A 17721-nucleotide genomic window follows, 5' to 3' on the forward strand; every position below is an offset into this window, starting at 1 on the left:
ACAGTCCAAAACCAAGGACCCAAGTCCCTCCCTGAGACAATCCGTCCATTTACTACTTTCCAGTTAGCCCACTGAAGTATGCTCAAGGTTCACACTGGACTGAAAGCCACAAGGCATGAACGGACAGTATTTGAAATAGAACTGATGCCTGGGCCATCTGCCACTACTGCAGCATAGCTGCCACTTTCAAAGCATAACTCAAGATGTTCTTTGAGCCTTCAAAGTATTACGTGACTTTGGAAACCATCACTGCTTAGGTGGTTTCCCTCACTCTTCACCAAGGAGGCTGCAGCTGTGTGAGCTAAAACTCTCCAGCCGTTGGCAAAGGCAGAGCAAACCACTGCAAAATATGTAGTGAAAAGAAAATACCATGATTAGAGATCTATACATCAGGGAGTTTTGATCAGCTTGTTGTATTGAATTCCTCATGGCAAGGATAGTAACATTTGCTTGGCTCCTTGTCCTCTTTATCTAACTTGCCCTTAGCCACGGGGGATCTTCAGTTTCTCAACACTGTGAGCTGTCTGGACTACTGAGTGGAATGGCCAAGGGGCATATGGCAAAACATATTCATGTGAACAGTTGTCATATACTATTATGCTTGCAAAATATATAGGTAATAAAGTTCTAATGACCTATTTAGTTAAAATATATACAATTTAATTTTAAGTTAGAACCTGGCTATATAGAGAGCTGCAAGTACTACATGGCCATGATCAAAGCATCGCTATACAGAGCAGTTTTAACATTAGAATAATTACAATAAAATCTGTTCGTAAACCAATGAAAGGCCAGAAAGATTAAGGGATTAAATTTTTTACTGGTACAAAAATATGCAAATTGAGTACTAGACTGGAATATGAGCATGCCTTTATGCTGTCTATCCAGGATGTGAAAGAAAAAAAACCTCATTTTGTGCTTCATGTAAGACAGCCTCACATCAGAAGTCATTGGGAGGATGTTTTGTTGGTAGATCAAAGAAAAGGTGAAGTACAATGAAAAATTACCTAAGAAAATATTCCAATTGTAAGCAATCTACTTTTATATTCTTTTCTCTAAAGCACTACCTAATGCTATTTTAGCTCTACAAAGAATTTAATTCCTACTGACTTGCATGATCAAGTAATGCCCAAGTTGCTATAATATAGTTGCAAGGTGTACAGTTTAGTCTTTGATCATGACTCTTCTTCCTTCCCAAAACCCCACCTCCTGGCCCTTGGCTGCAGTAAAACATGCATTAACATAGAAATATAAAGACCTAATGTGTGATAGGAGTTCAAAATCATGGCATCCACACAGCACTGTAGAACTAGCAAAATAACGCAAACCCTCAAACTCAGTAACTTTGTCCACAATAAAATTAATTTTTAAAATTAATCGAAAGAAAAAGAATATGTTCAGAAAGTTGGGTTACAAAATAAAACTCAAAGATGCCTAAATATTGCTTTCCTTCTGTCATGAGATATTTGGATATACTAACTATGATAAAATAGTAAATCTCCAACTAACAAATTGTATTTAAAGTAGCAGTATATTTTTACTAATCTCGTCTTGCACAGATACCAGCTGTCTACAGGGAATACTTACCTCACCCACCACCTTTCCCCATTAAATAAATGTATCTCCTGTGAACATCACCAAAGAGTTCCTTTTTTTTTTTTCTAGACTAGGAGTAATTTATGTTTTAAGAGATGTTTCATTACTTCACAATGTACTGCTGCCATCTCCTGTGTTAAATGAGGCAGCAAGTAATTTGGTATTTACAAACAGGCTATTTAATGTTGATCACATGGGAATGGTTTCTGTTGGTCAAGCAGGGACTACTCCACCTAAACACACACCAGAAGCCTGTTAAAAAGCTGGTATTACCTCTAAGTGACACCGTCGTTCTGCAATCACTCGCTCATCCTTGTTTCCAAAGAGCTTCTTTGGAGGGAATTCTAAAGTGGCAACCTGGAAGACATTAAAGGATGAATCAGCACCAGAAGTGACAAGCTCAAATGAGAAAATTCTGTTTAAACTACAAAGCACTAGGAAGAAGAAACTGCCAAATATTCATGAGCTACACTATATGCTATTAGTAAATATCACATTATACATTTCTACTGAGGTTATTGCAATCTGCTCTGTAGTATTGCTAAGATAACAATGCATTTTGTCATCAGAGAGTGACTGAAAGAAAATTTAGGAATTGGACTGCCACTGTTTGCCCACATAAATATTAAAAATTGCCAATCCAAATGTGAGGACACAGCATCAAATAGGAAGTAAGAACAATTTCTGCAGGAAGGTGTTATGTTAAAAGACTGCATTTAGTCTCCCAAAATCTGTGGTCTCCAACTGTATGGTGGTGTAATTTGTTTGGTTTTAATTATGTTCTATCATAAATGTAAGATCATTGGATCTAAGAATGATCACTGAAGTCATGCTCTGGGAGATGCATTGCTGGACTCCAGCCATCACCTGACCTGAAGCTTTTGTTGTGCCCTGAACTACCACTTCTTGTAACTCAGCTGTAGCTCAATCCCATTCCAATGTGTGTCCACGCTGGAAGCTCATAGCTTTAATTTCTGAAGAGAATTCCCACATGCAGGCAAAGTCCTGCTTTATCACACCGAAAATGAGAACAAGGCAATGGCATAACTGCTAAAAACAACTATTCAGATCTCTACTTTTAGTTCTTCCAGAGAGGTGTTCAAAGCTATCTCCTAATTTCTTTTTCCATCCTATGGCGGGGGGGAGAGGAGGGAAGAGAGAGAGAGAGGGAGGGAGGGAGGGAACTGTCTCCCCTTTTTGCACACCAATAAATAAAATGCTTGAACTAATTCCAGCCAGCTATATCTGGAAAACACACAAAAGACTCAAGAGTTGGTAACAAGTACCACTGAACATGGTCCGCTAAGCCACTGATGGGAACAATCCAAAAGAAAGCAAGTCCTCTCCCCATAGTTTGTGTTTGCACTTAAAGGTAAATCAAACCCATTTTTTTCCCAGCACTCATATCATGAGATAGAAATATGCAACCTCCCATTGGCATTGCTGGAGTTGTTTTGCAGGTCAAATCCCTATGTAAAACTGCCTCCTGCATTAACTCCCCAGGTCATTTGATGATATTGAACCAATAAAAAAGATGCATCATTTTCTAGTCTATCAGCACATACAGGACTGTAGAGAATTTATGGCTGGTTACAAGGAGCAGACACATACTGATTTAAATGAGAAGCTCTATTATTAACATTGAATGTATGCATCTTTAAAATAGAGAGGAATTCTGCAATACAAGTAGTTTATTCCCACTCTCTGGTTCAACTCCAATAATTTTAAAGAAATGTCTAGACATCTTAAAACAATAAAGGTGATGTGGGGCACCAGAGGAGATGGAAGAGATGTCTGCTCTCCATCAGTCTTGCCAGTATGACCCAATTATATTCCTAAAATTTCTCCAACTATATTCTTCTCAGTGTGCCTGCTTCTTCATATTGGCAGGACAAGCAGTACACAACCAAACAGTATCATATAATTATGTCCTGAGGACTTATTTCACTGCATTACTCACTTCTTCACCTATACACAATTATAAGTGCTAATATTTTCAAGGACTTCAAAACCCCATATCTGCAGAAATTGTATTTTATTAGATAGTACTGCATCATGTCACTACCAGGAACAAGCAAGGTGAAATAACTACCACCACAATCCCCTCCTGGACATAGGGAGATTGTTTTTATATTTAGTTGCTAATAAATACTTCCATTACAGAATTTTTAAATAGTGTCTATTAAAAACCAATTAGTACAATGAACCTACCACTACGGCATCCTCAGACCTACTCTCTGGAGTCAAAGCAAGATCTTACAGCTAAAATCAGGAATGATTTCTTTATCTAAATTAAGTTCCATCTGAACAGGAATCTGGGGACTAATTCTACATAACTTTGGGATAAGCAAGTTGTTTTCCTAAGCTTTCTGGATGTATTTTAGAAGAAAACCAGTTGTGTTTTATAAAACGAAATGTGTTTTGCTTAACACTTTCAAACAGAAGTAGCTACTCACATTGTTTTAATGTTTAACTCCCAAATCACTACCATGCACATGAAACCAAACCAAAGTCCATTACTACAGTCATGAATTTAATATGCAAGACAAAGGTCTCAGCCAGTAAACTTCGCTCTGCAACGTTCAAAGTCATAACACATACCCTATATGAAAATCATGAGTTTATTGCTGGTAAAGGTGTGGGGATCTGAATACTTTGTACATCGTAAAAGCCATCATGCAAATCAGAATGTCAACATGCTGAATTATTCTTGACATACACATATAAAGTTACCTATGTTTGTAATATGCCAGTGTTGCCAGTATGTGTACAGAATATACCTATTTATACATATATGTCACTTGGAAGGATTTTTCATCCTCCAGAGGTATGTTATAAAGGACTAATCAATTACTGCAGATGGCATCTCTACAGGGCCAGATGCAGACGTTACACAAACCTCAGGCCTGCTGGAACATTTCTGTGCCCCACACTTTCCCAGTGGACTATTTCCATCATACAACAAATGACCACCCATCTACATGACAGAAAATCCTCCAGCCACAAATTTCATCATCACTTCAGCAATTCAGTTATTTCAATGGGTTCTATTCCACTACATGCCAAGAGTCTAATGCCCACCAAAATGAGAAAGAGACACTCAAAATTCTGCAGGCTTGAGTTTCAGGCTATCCAGACACTTAATGCAGACATGACAGCACCAGTTCCCACCTACTCTGCAGCTTGAAAGTTATCTTTGCAACATAAGAACTGGACGCATCCATGCAGCAAGGTGAATTATGCAGTCCTCTATGCGACTGAAATTTCAGTGTAATAGGAAGCCAGTCCATTGTACTATATTTATATAAAAATACACTATTAGTATATTTACCAGAGATAGTGTGCTTATTATATGTGTGTGTATATATATATATACACAGACACACACACACACACCATTTATCTTCGACACTCTGACTTATAAAGTTATTACTTTAATGCAGGGAAAAAAATGTTGGTGAAAGAGTCCCACAAAGATACTGAGTAACAATAAAACATTCTCATCTCATCATAATTTTGTTTTATAAAAAATAAATTTAAAAAAGCTCAGTAGCACAAATACACTGAAATAATGATGTTACAATAACTGTCTATAGAAAATCCTCTGTCCTAATGTACTATTTGATATACAGACTCTGAATGCAATTGTGTGAGATTCAGCAAAGCAAGGTTCAATAGAAATTTGAGGTTTATTTAAAATACTTTACTCATTTAAGCCAAAGTGCAGTAGCAAATATTTCAATAAATTCAAATTTTCCTATTAGTGGTGCTACAGCACCTTTATGAAATTGCACAGTAACTTCATTGGAGATAATCACTGCTACAGGTTGATGCACACAGTACAGTATGTGACTGAGCAGCATTTGTTCTGGCACTGAAATATGTAAGAGATCTTGCAGGTATGGATTTTGTATCAAGATTTTTGCCCTGGCTCAAACACTGTAAGGGAATTTCACACTATCCAGATTCAGGAATATAAATTATTCTTTCAGAATTAAATGTTTGTGTACCCTCCTGCTCAAATTAATTCTTCAAGGGTCTCACCTTGACTACGAGATGAACATTTTGCGACAATGCAAGGTGTAACAGTGGGACTCTACAGGTAGCAAGGTAAAAAATTCTCCTTCCATGGAATTTCTGAAGCACACCCCTTCCTTCCCTGTCCCCCTTCCTGCAGTGGCAATGGAAGTATTTGGCAGGCAGTCTTTTTTGGCAGGGATGTTTTGTCATTTTCTAGGGCTGCTGATGAGGTGATGTATTTTCTGTCAGGGGAAATTAAGAGGCATATTCCCCAGCCTGATAGGAAGAGAGGGCTTGAATGATTTCCTGAGAAGCTTCTGTATGTAGCGTGCAAGATTTCTAATTTTTATTTTGACAGCAGAAGCATCTCCCTACTATAATTAATCACTGCATCGCTGCAATCCAAATTTCATTATATCCATTAGAGTGTGCACACACATGCATACTTGTACCATGGGCAAGGCTGAGACTATGCTTGGACCCAAAAGGCAAAGGCAGATGATATATTTTAAAGTAGTACAGAGAGACCTCAACACTGCATACCAGCACTCCTAATGTCTTTTAGACATTAAACTTTTTACAGTTAATGATGTTTATCCTATCTGGCAATCATTGCTGGGCAGGAGCACTTGTAGAGCGGCAAACAGTCATTTGCAATTTACTCCTTAATTTACAATAAATAAAGGCCATGTTTTATTTTTGGGTCTTGTATTACTCAGAGGCATGTTATTCGTCTGTCTCAGCAATATTATCCGTAAGAAACAATACTTATCTGCCACAATGGAGTACTTGTGAGTTAGTACAATCAAATTTAGACAGTATTAGGTCCAGTCCTCAAGGGGAAGGTGCTTCATACCCAGCACATGTTATTCTAGTAAATTTTACACAGCTAAATGAATTCCTCTACTTCTCCCATATTCCAGTCAGGAGACTGGTTTTTAGCAGGAATTTAATGCTGTAAGAGCAGATGGCAGAACAGTAAGTGATCCTTTTATTTTCTATCACCTATTCTATCTTACATACAAATCTGACCTTAAGATTCTGGGAACAGCACATACCTAACACCATCTATATGGAAGCAAATCCTTTCAAAGTGAAACCATGCTTCATAGTCTTCAACTACTGAGCCCCAGGGAGAGATGCAAATTTGGAGACTGGCCTTTTGGAAACCAAGAGAGTGAAAATGAAGGCTCCAATACCATGAAATGCTGTGCCTGGGATGGGGTGCACTCTCACTTCAGAACCTTTAGGAAAAATAGCCATCACCATTTGAAGGGTGTCCTTTAATTTCTATTATAATCTGTTGGAGACTTTTCACTGGCATTATGTCTGCTGGGGGACCTGCTGGATTTAATTCTGTTCAGGGGTTTTATGGTACAGCAGAATAGAACATGTTAATGAAAAGTCTTGTACAATACTTTGCAGATCATATTTCAATATAGAGTGGACCAAAGTAGAATACCACATAATACACACATGAAAGCTTGTCACTTCTGAAAAATGAAATTGTTCCAAGTGTTATGCTCCCTAAACATAAAAAATTCCATTTTCTGACATCAAGCAAAAATCTACAGGATTGAAACATCTCATTATTTTTTGGCTTGTACAGTCTATGTTTTCATGCCTACAATAAGGTAAAAGGCTTTTTTTAGGAAGAAAAACAGGGCATTTTAAAGAAGAAAAACAGGGCATTGATGGAGGCTGAGTCATCTTTAACCTTTTATCCAAATTCTCTTTGTACTTCAATGTTTTGATACATTTAAATGGGGGGAAAAGGGGGGGAAAAAGAAAATTAAGGAAATGGTAACTATTAAAACTAAGAAGTCAGTCATCTTTAATTCTCTTGTTATTTTTACAACTCTGAATTTTCTCATTTTTCAAAGAGTAGCTCTGGCTTTTGATCCTTTGTACCAGAAATCTCTGTCACAGATGAGAAAAATCAAAGAGAAGAACATGGCACTGGTTCATGTGCGAAACTGGCTGGTTTTGCAGCCGCTGCAGCAGCACCTGACTTGATTTTGCAGAGAGTAACGAAACAAAAAACTGTCCTACTTTTAGTTTTTGAAGTTTAAACCAAGTAACTTAAGCTTCAACTTCTCAAGACAGTAAGACTCCCAGAGTCTAAAGAAACTAGACAGAAGCTGTATTTTTAACTATGAACTTGCACCAAGTATTTAGGGATTTGTCAAGGTGGAAAAACAACAAACAAAAAACCCAAACAAACCAAAAAACCCACCACAAGCTTAATTTCTATATTTTTATTTATATTTTGCCTGAAATAAATTACCTTTTCTACACATTTTCATAAGAAAGCAGTAGGCAAAGGTAAAAAGTTAACACTTAACTGGGCAGATTAAAGGCTGCTTTATAAATTCAGAAAACAATCAAATGGAGATCAAAGAGAAATAATTTGATATACTATCCACTAAAAATGAAACCAACAAAATAACATATAAAAACACCTAAGTCGTATTTTCAGCTGATATAGCTCAAACTGTTTAAAGTTGAGTGAAGAAACCTCTAAACGTATTCTCTCTTAAACAAAATAGTAACAGTCCTCCATTGCATAAATCCTTCAGTGCTCTCCCAACATGTATGCTGCAGGTAAGTCATGCCCTCAGAGGACAGAAGGATTAAAGACATTATTTTCCATTATCAATTAATCAGGGAGAGGGAATATCCAGGGAATTGTTTTCTGGATATTCAGATTGTCATCTTCTTTTCCTCTTCCTTTTCTAATACTTTCTCTTTACTTTTTCCATCTCTCCCAACATGTTCTTCCCCCACTTTCCAGCTTCCCAACTTGCCTCTGTCTTAATGCTATGCTTTCCTCCATTCCTGCATGACCTACCTAATTCTTTACCTTACTCAACTGGGCCATTTGCAATCCTCCCTACTATCTGCCAGAAGGGGAGAGGGATTTGATATTCTCAAGAGGCAGCATATCCAAGGACAAGCCAAAACTCAGAGGTGGACCCATGTCAGCCTTCTAATGGAGTGAACTCCCTGGAGAAGGCTGAACAGCAGCAACAAAAGTCATTATTTATTATAACAAACAAGGGTAATTAACATCCTAAACTGAAGAAAACTCAAATGACCAGGATATAGGAACAGGAAAAAGGATGTAAGCAACCTTGCTCCTACACAAAGGGTCTCTACAGAGAGGTCCCCAGTACCAATCTAACAGTCAATCCTTCACTGTCTTTGAGGGGAGCAAACTCTGCTCTCAAGGTCTTTGTAGTGTTTCAAAGAGCCAAGGAGCTGCTTTAGGTTCATCCCTGCTGTGTCTCAGCTCCCAGGCTTACATGCTTACAGCTTTCTGTTGTTGTTTCTCCTTGCTACTACAGGCTCCAGGGCCTGGATTTCACTCAAACACACACAAGGGAATGAGCATCTCCCTCCTTCCTAGGGTAAGTCTACTCTGAAAAATCTTAAATAAATTGGTTGGCAAATATTTCACTTCTGACAAATGCAAGAGATTGCAGCAGTGTACTAGAATTTTGGTTTTGGGGTTTTTTGGTGAATTTTGCGCCTGATATTTCCTGTACACAATTTATGCCACAATTTGGTTTCTAGTCTCTTTACAGCACAGCCTTTTCTCTTGCAAGAAGCTGCTTTGCCCCACGTACATGAGAACATTCTTTTCTTTCCGCTATCCATCCTTTTTGCTCCATGCCAAAAGTTTACCTAACCACGGGACTGGTTTAACCTTTTCATTTCTGCCTGGTAGGGGCAACTGCCGGTTTGCACGTTGCTTTTTGCTTGGCCCCTAATGCCAGCAGCCCAGTGAGCCAGGTCTGCTTTATCCCCTTCAGCACACATCCCATTGAGGCCAGAGTGCACTGGAGACCTGCCAACCAGGAAATTTGGCAACTTCTCCACTTTACTTAGACTGGTTACGACTCCTTGCTTTTTTCCTACTTATCTCACTGGAACATCATGCATATCTGTATCTATATCTTCAGCTATATATCTATATATATATATATCTCAGTACCAAGAAGCACAAGCACTTAAATCTCTTCCCATAAATATATGCAGTTCTGTTGCAAGTCAGGATGCTGTTACTAACCCCCAATAAATTGGTATTTACCAATAAATGAGCATCTTCTCAGGACACACAAGCTCTCACAGCTCTGCTGTCTTTAGTTCTGGGTAATTATCTTTGAACTTTCAAGATCTTTTGCCAGTTACCTTCCTCAGACAGGCATAATTGTTTCTACAAAGAACATTTCAACTCCATCTGTCCCACTTAAGAGGAACAAGAACACAAAAAGAGAAATTCTCCTCTGAACCACCCTGAAACCTCCCTATGATGATGCAAAATGACCAAATAGGATTAGACACTGAAGATTTCTCACTTTGAATCATGCCTACCTGCCCATCAAACAATCATCTGTAATTATCAAAAAGATTTGAGAGCTCTCATATCCATGTTTCTCCTTTAAAACCAGCAAGCTGACCTAGACTTAATCTGCAGTTTTGGAGCTATGGTGACATGTGAAGGCTGTGGTTTATCAATGTAATTTTAACTCCATTTAGTTTGCCTCCTGCTACTGAGAAAAATCAAATTAACTGCAGCCAAAGAGGTTACCTTGCACTACAGGAGTATTTTTCTTTTCCTTAAAGCAATTCTAGACTACTCAGAATAATAGCATACCAAAATAGAGCCATAAGCACGAGTCTATATATTATTTGACAAATTACTTCATTGTTTGGTCCATTATAAGCAGTACAATAACATTTAAATACAGAATACCTATGAAAATGAGCAATAGGATGTAACAAAGTTCATGCAAACCTTGCACATTTCTATAAAATTATGCAGTTTGGAGATTTTAGTATCTTTTATAAAAATCAGAAGCTAATACAGCCAGGGCATCTTTCCAAATAGAAACCAATAACTGTATAGCTCTTATGATTATCAATCAAGGTGAGACAAACAAAAATTGGCCGAAATGGCAAAGAAAGTATTTTAAATTTCGTATGCAGGCTGTAAAAAGGTAGAATAAGATAGTGCAGAAGCAGCGTACATCAACCAAAGGATATAAATGCCTTCGAGGAAAACCAGTCAAAACCAAGTAAGTAAATTTGAGTTGTAGATGCATTTGGAAAATAAGCATGAAAAATTCCTAACATACCATGTCTTTGCAACCTTGATTTTGCTTCCTTGTTCGTCTATCCCTTGCCAAGAGAGAAGTCTTTGGGGGAAAAATACCAGCATGGCATGGCAGACCATCATCCAAGACAAGGATATGTGCTGACCTTGAAATTAGATGGACAAGTTTAATACCTACTCTCTATGCCCTTAGGTCATGATTTTGCTAACTAAACATTAATCTTCCTTCATGTAGTCTCAGGTCTTGGTTACTTCTTTAAAGAAATAGTAACAACTGCTAGGTTTGCAAGGTTGTATCTTCAAAGATCAACACATTAATCAATCTTTATCAAGGTATGACTCAAACCCCACTTCTCAAAGTGATTTTCTGGAGATCTCTGTAGAGTTTATTCTTCTTTCAAAATGATTTGGGGTTTGATTCATTAATCTGCCTGCTGGGATTTCCAGCAAGGTCAAGGCCATCCCAGCAATAGCATGCATCAACCCCTACCTTCACCCTGACTGCATATAACCTTGCCCCAACTCTGCACCACATTCCTGCTGATGCCACGGTGCCTATTGGGCCACTTTGACTCCATGCTGAGAAGTCACAGTACCATTTGATTTACCGACAGAAACAGGCTCAGAGAAGGGGACTCGGGACAGCAGTTTTTACAGTTCTCCCTAAGAAGATTTGCTTGTTGCACAGGAACTCACCTCGGTGACATCTGGCAGCATTTATGACACATCCCCATCTAGTGTGGCTGACTGATGTCATAAATTTCAGTCACCCTTGCCTTTGAGAAATGTTAATAATGAAAACTCATCAACAAGCAGTAATAATTTGTACTGCTGACTAGACAGATGCCTTTCTGACTACTCAGAATTATTGGCAGATCTCAGGGTCTTAAAGAACAGCTGTCACAGAGAAATAACACCTGCAAACAAACATGCAGTATGCCTTCAAGTGTGATTTGTTGTAAGATATAAAGTGCTAACTCTCTCAACAAACTGGACTGATTACAAGGAGAAGTTAGACAGCGTTCTGCATCATTTAAAATGATAAAACCAGAGAAAAGGCAGTGCAGGCACACAAATGGGAAGCTTAAAAGGAATGACTTAGTCCCCCCTCCAACAGTAAGAGTGATTGATAGTCACACAGGTTATACATTCATTTTCACTTGCCTAGTCGCATAGACACTTTGGAACTAGCTGCTTTATCACAGACTTAAAAACTAGCTGTAAGCCTAATACAAATTTTCCTTCCACTATTACTGTTTTCACTAGGTAAAGCTTAAAATGACAGGTAACTAATTAAGTGTAATAAACTTGACACATACATTTTCAGGAGCTTGCTTGGCAAAGGATTTTGAATGTGCAGGGCAGAAAAGCAACTCTGGATACAGAAAGACCACTGTTGCTATCAGTTTCATGAGCAATACCATATTTAGTACTGCTCTTGAGCATCAGGATGCTGGGTAAGAATAGATATTTGTTTCCAAGAATAAAATTTCTTGATCAAGCACTTGAAGCTAAATGCTTCATAAGCAAGACCCATGTATATACCACAAAGACATGAAAGTCTCAAAGACACACTCACGAAAAAGCCAACATGGTATTGAACCAACATCATTACTTAGGGCAGGGAAGAAAAAACAGGGATGTGTTTTACAATTGCTAGAATTTGGGGTTAGATTACATGTCAGTAATTTCATAATTCTCATCTATCAGATGCTTTCTAGAACAATGTTTTTCCCCAACAAGCACTGCTTCACTGAGTCTGTGTGAGAGTCATGCTGCTCCACCTACACAAGTTTTAGTAACCCAGGAAAAGAAGGGAAAGGTGAAAAACACATTAATATTTTCATTGTTTTTTACAGCAACTTTACAATGAGTTACAGCACATATGAGCCTTCAGGTACAATCAGAATGGAAATTATGCTACTCTACCTATTTAAATAAAACCCTGCAATACATTATTTTGCAACTACTTTACATTACTGGTACTATCAAAAAACTGAACTTAAAAGTAAAGGTCTCCTTATTTATGCCCTGATTTAAAAACAAAATTTGAGTTAGATTTGAATGTACAGTGAGTAATTTAAGGATTTAAAATACTGCTAAAACTCTCCTTCAATTTTTTTCTATAGAGGACATAACAAGACTAGGACATGCAGTGTTCAGAAGCAGTTTGAAAGAAATTTTAAAAATTTCCTGGAAAATACAGAGTATACACTCAAACATCTTCAGAGTACCTGCACTGCTGAGAGCAGTGCAGAGAACAAATATCAAAGCATCATTTATAGCCACTAACTGTATGTAGGTACTATGTGTACATACATATATGTGTATGTAGGTACACATCATGGGTACACATGTAGGTATGTACAGATGTACAGTTAAGTATGACAGAAAATAATGAATTCAATAGAGAAAAAATTGTCCAAACAAAACCATACCTTTAATTCTTTTTACTATTCACAGCATTTTAACCAATTATACATAACCATGAATTAATTGAATGCTTTAATAATGTGTCCCAAAGTTTGGCACCCATGAGAAGTGTGCTTTCTCATCTCACTCTCACTCACATCACTAACATTCTCATATTGAATTCCTGTTTTCAGACATGGCCAGACAGCTCACCCTCCAACACTATTATTCCTGGCTTTGGTTCTGAAATATGTCCTACTGTAAACTGGACAACATTCTCTGCTTTTAGTCTTCTCTTGACATCTTCAATTCTATACCTGCAGCTCAATATTTTTTCTGAGAACCACTGCTTCTTTGTGTTTATTTTCATATTAAACCACAAAAGATTGTATTTTATTGCTTTTTGTCATGCAGGCATGTCTAATAAATTTTTTGGCTTGGGCTTTCCTGCTTTAGGCTCTCTAGAGGCATAGACAATTCTCTTTTGTAAGATGGAACTTTCTGTATGTTGTGTGTTGCAGAGACTGATGGTCTCTTCCACTTTTTTTTTAATATATTTACATTACAGCAGTCAAGAGACCTTTACAGGAAGATCTCACTGTGAATACAAAACAAGGCATTTAGAAACTTATTTAGTAACTGTACTATCAGGTACACAGGCCAGAGAAATTTGTTTTCTTCCTTTCTTCTGAAGTCAACTAATTTTTAACTGAGAAACATAGTATTATTTTCACCATATTGAGTCTGAAAGATCATTAGCAGGAACATGATAAACTAATACTTTAAAAAGACCCTTAAACTAAAAATGCCTCTTGTAGATTATAACAACTAGCCTTAAGGTTGGTTTTAGAATCATAGAATGGTTTGGATCGGGAAGGACCTTAAAGCCCATCTTGTTCCAACCTGCCTGCCACGGGCAGGGATGCCTTCCATTACACCAGGTTACTCCAAGCCCTGTCCAACCTGGCCTTGAACACGTCTGGGGATGAGGCAGCCACAGCTTCCCTGGGCAACGTCTGCCAGTGCCTCACCAACCTCACAGGGAAGAATTTCTTCCTGGGATCTAACCTAAACCTACCCTCTGTCAATTTAAAGCCATTCCCCCTTGTACTGTTGCTCCATGTTGTCTTTGGTTACAATGTAAGACGTAACCAAAAGTATGTATTCTATCACCATCTGTTAAAACCAGGTGGGGCAGAGTTCTTTTATCTTTTCCATGACACATCCCTGATAACTCCCTCTGGATAGCTATCTTCTGTTAATGGGCCATCCAGCCTCACTGCATGACTCATAAAATTACATCATCCCATTGTGAGATGTTCCGCCCAGGGGGAGGAACCAAGCATTCCTACCTGGATATAATCTGAAGTTTGGAACACCACAGTCAGCCCTACCTACTGGATTCCCAGAGGACAAGAGCTACCACTGGACCTTCAGGTGAAGACCAGACCCTTCTACAGGATCACCACTTCAACAGGATCACTTCATCTGGACTGCTACCACCACCCTGACTAACAGGGTGTCAGGTTGTATCCTGACTCTGTCAGTGTTCTTGTACTTCTGCATTTATTTTAATTTTGCTATTAACTTATAATTCTGACTTGCAATCTCCCACTGGTTTGTTTTCAAACTAGTTCAGATGCCCTTGTAAAAAGTCCTTCCCCAGCCCTCTTGGAGCCCCTTTAGGTACTGGAAGGTGCCTTAGGTCTCCCCAGAGCCCTCTCTTCCCCAGTCAGTTCTCTCAGTCAGTCTTTCTGGGAGAGGCACTCCAGCACTCTGTGCATCTCCCAGCCTTTCTCTGGACTCTCTCCCCTATGTCCACCTGTAGGTACAAAAATGCTGTTAGTGAGGATCTTCTTGTTATTTTTCTAAGTCCATGAGAGACTTTTCTCTCTCACAGAAGAGGTAGCAGGGAATGTAAACAACCAAGCCACCTGCAACCTTGGAAAGTCTTGTTTATGGTATAGTAGAAAATATTTTGATAATGGATGTTTTAGGATTTTGGCCAATCACCCCCAAGGGGTGGCTGGTCCTTTGTCCAATTAGACTATGAAGAAAAAAGTCTATAAAAGAGTTTGTAAAATAATTAAATAAATCAATCTTGCTGCACAATTCCTGCCTGCTGGATCTTCTTCTCCTCCTCCTCCCTATAGCTGCGGGACACGGTGATATACCGTAGGAACCAGGCCTGCGGTAATATTTGGTGCTGCCCGACGTGATTTGCACTCTCTGACGTGTCCTGCTGCTGCGAGCCAAGCCGAATTCCTGTAGAGGTACGCTGTTCCTTTTACCCCCCCGGGACCGGGAGGTCCGACAGAACTGAGAAATGGCGAACAGCGGCTCACAGAATGACGCTGTCGTACTGGTCTGGAAAGGTGTGTTTAGCATATTGCAAACCTCCATTCCTGAAAACTCAGTTCGGGAATTATTAGACTGGGCTACTTTAAAAGGGATTTCCATGGACAGAGATACTGCCCTGGACTTTGCCTTATGGCAGGAACTCGGCTCTGCTGTCCGACACGAGCTCCCGACTGGGGAGCCGGCAGCGTTAGGATTATACAAAACCTGGCGTTCATTATTTTTTCTGCTGACAGCCCTTGACTGTGATAGCAGGGCTGGATCGCCTGTCTCGGTGATAAGTGACGGAGGAATGTCCGAGGGGGGCCCCGCTGACTGGGCTTCTGGGGCAAGTGATGGTGGATTCGGAATAACCCCCCCGGCTCCACAGGCAGAGCCTGCGCCGGCTCACCCTGCACAATCGCAGGACTCCACAGCCCCCAGGGACCCCGCGCCGCCAGAGGCGGGGGGGTCAGGGCAGAGGCAGGGCGCACAGCCTGCCTTGCCGTTCGGCTGGACGGCAGCCACGGCTTATCCAGGGCCGCAGATCAGCGGCTTAGCCAACTGGACGCCCAGAGAGCGTCCTAGTTCGGTTCCGTATGCACCTGGATCTAACTTAGCGGGCGTAGCGCCGGGCGTGCCCCCCCCGGAACTGCCTGGCTGTGCTCCGCTGCCCTCCCTGGCGCTGGACTGTTCTGCGCAGTCGCAGAACCGAAGTATGGACCCTTTTATGCAGCATTTGCCCTTTCTGGCAGAGCTGCGAAACCTATCCCGAAGGATGGGGGACTTGCTCAGCCTGTTAGAGCGGCGAATGCCCGAGCCCGCGCCGCAAGCGGCGCCAGCGCCGGCCGTGCCGCCCGCGCCGCCCGCGCCCCCCCGCCAGAAGCGGGAGACGCAGCTCCGAGCCGAGAAACGGCGCAGCCGGCGGCGAAACCGGGAACAGCGCTGCCGCGGGAAAACCCGGAAGCGGCGGCGGCTGCTGAGCGGCGGGCAGAAGCGGCGGCGCCGGGAGAGCCCGCAGAGAACGGACCGGCAGCGGCGCCGGGCGCGTCCGCAGAGCGCCGGCCAGAGACGGCGGCGCCGAGCGCGCCCGGGGAGCGCGAAACAGCGGCGGAAGCGGCAACCGCGCCGAACGTGGCTGCTGTGCGGGAGACGAGCGCGGCGCCAACCGCGGCGCCGGGCGCAGCCGTAGCTCCAGAGTCGGCTGCAGCTTCAGTACCGGCTCGGTCGGATCTGGCCGAGACGGCCTCCCGTAAAGAGACTGCTGTAAAAACTGCCGCGCAGCCAGCTGCAGTCTGTCCTGTCTGTTCTGGCTCTGGCGAACTTAGCCAAAGTGCCTCACCTCCCCGTACATTTCTGTTCCCTCCCAGCACCCCAAAGTTGCCTTTGCCTGATGATTCCTCGTCAGGCAGTGAGGCAGATGAGGTTCTGGCCCCAGGTCGTCAGGCGGCTGTAGCCGCGCGGCGAAGAAAAAGGCTGCGCCGGTCTCGCCCCTGGACCTTTCCGGACTGCACGGTAACAGTGCGTCCGACGCATCATAATCGCTTCCTAGAGTCTCTTAAGGTGCAAGCATTGGGGGAGGGTGACTGGAGGTTATTAGAAATCCTTGGACTGCCAAATAGATCTGAGGATTCTGGGGGTAACCGGGGAGCTGTTACACTCCATCCGCAGGCTGTGCCCGACGTTCAGGATGGTACTGGTTCCCCAAAAGAGATCCGAGCTTTCCCAGTGTATAAGGCTCTCCCAGATTCAGGAGAGCATGACAAGCATGAGGTAATTGCTTGGAAAGTTGCCCAGGACCTCCAATCCAAGGTGGCACAATATGGGCTGGGTTCTGCTGAGGTTATGCAAATAATAAGGGTGATAAATACAGATTTGCTTTCTCCATTTGATATCAGACACTTAGGTCAAATTCTATTTCAACCTGTACAATTTACAGTTTTTGAGACAACCTGGAGAAAGCTGGCCAAGAAGACTGCATTAGCAAATTTGCAGCTCCCTGCTGCTGATCCTAGACAGACAGCAGGAGTGGATGCTTTGATGGGGACTGGTCCCTTCTCTGATCCCAGCCTACAGGGTAACTTGCCCTCTAGCATCCTGCAGCAAGCACAACAGGTCGGCATGGCTGCCCTGTTGAAAACCATAGAGTTGTCAGCACCCAGAAAGCGATATACTGAAATAGTTCAAGGGAAATCAGAGTCATTCCTTTCTTTTGTAGAGAAAGTTGCTGCTTCTCT

General features: G+C 41.2%; 1 protein-coding gene across 8 annotated transcripts in view; it reads right to left on the minus strand.

Annotated features, from left to right (window-relative positions):
• Window positions 1-17721, minus strand: part of KIF16B (kinesin family member 16B) — a 167316-nt gene that overhangs the window by 22118 nt on the left and 127477 nt on the right. For 7 of the 8 annotated variants that reach the window (XR_005604361.1, XM_039570136.1, XM_039570132.1 and 4 more), the window contains one exon: window positions 1870-1953. Coding sequence is in view for 6 of the 8 variants with exons in the window: in XM_039570136.1 (XP_039426070.1) it covers window positions 1870-1953 (84 nt within the window). In the remaining 2 variants the exon portion in view is untranslated. Of the gene's footprint in view, window positions 1-1869; window positions 1954-10757; window positions 10882-17721 lie in introns of those variants that run through there. The other variant, XR_005604362.1, reaches the window with a different exon arrangement.

This window comes from Corvus cornix, chromosome 3 (genome assembly GCF_000738735.6).
Source record: "Corvus cornix cornix isolate S_Up_H32 chromosome 3, ASM73873v5, whole genome shotgun sequence".
Taxonomy (NCBI): Eukaryota; Metazoa; Chordata; class Aves; order Passeriformes; family Corvidae; genus Corvus; species Corvus cornix.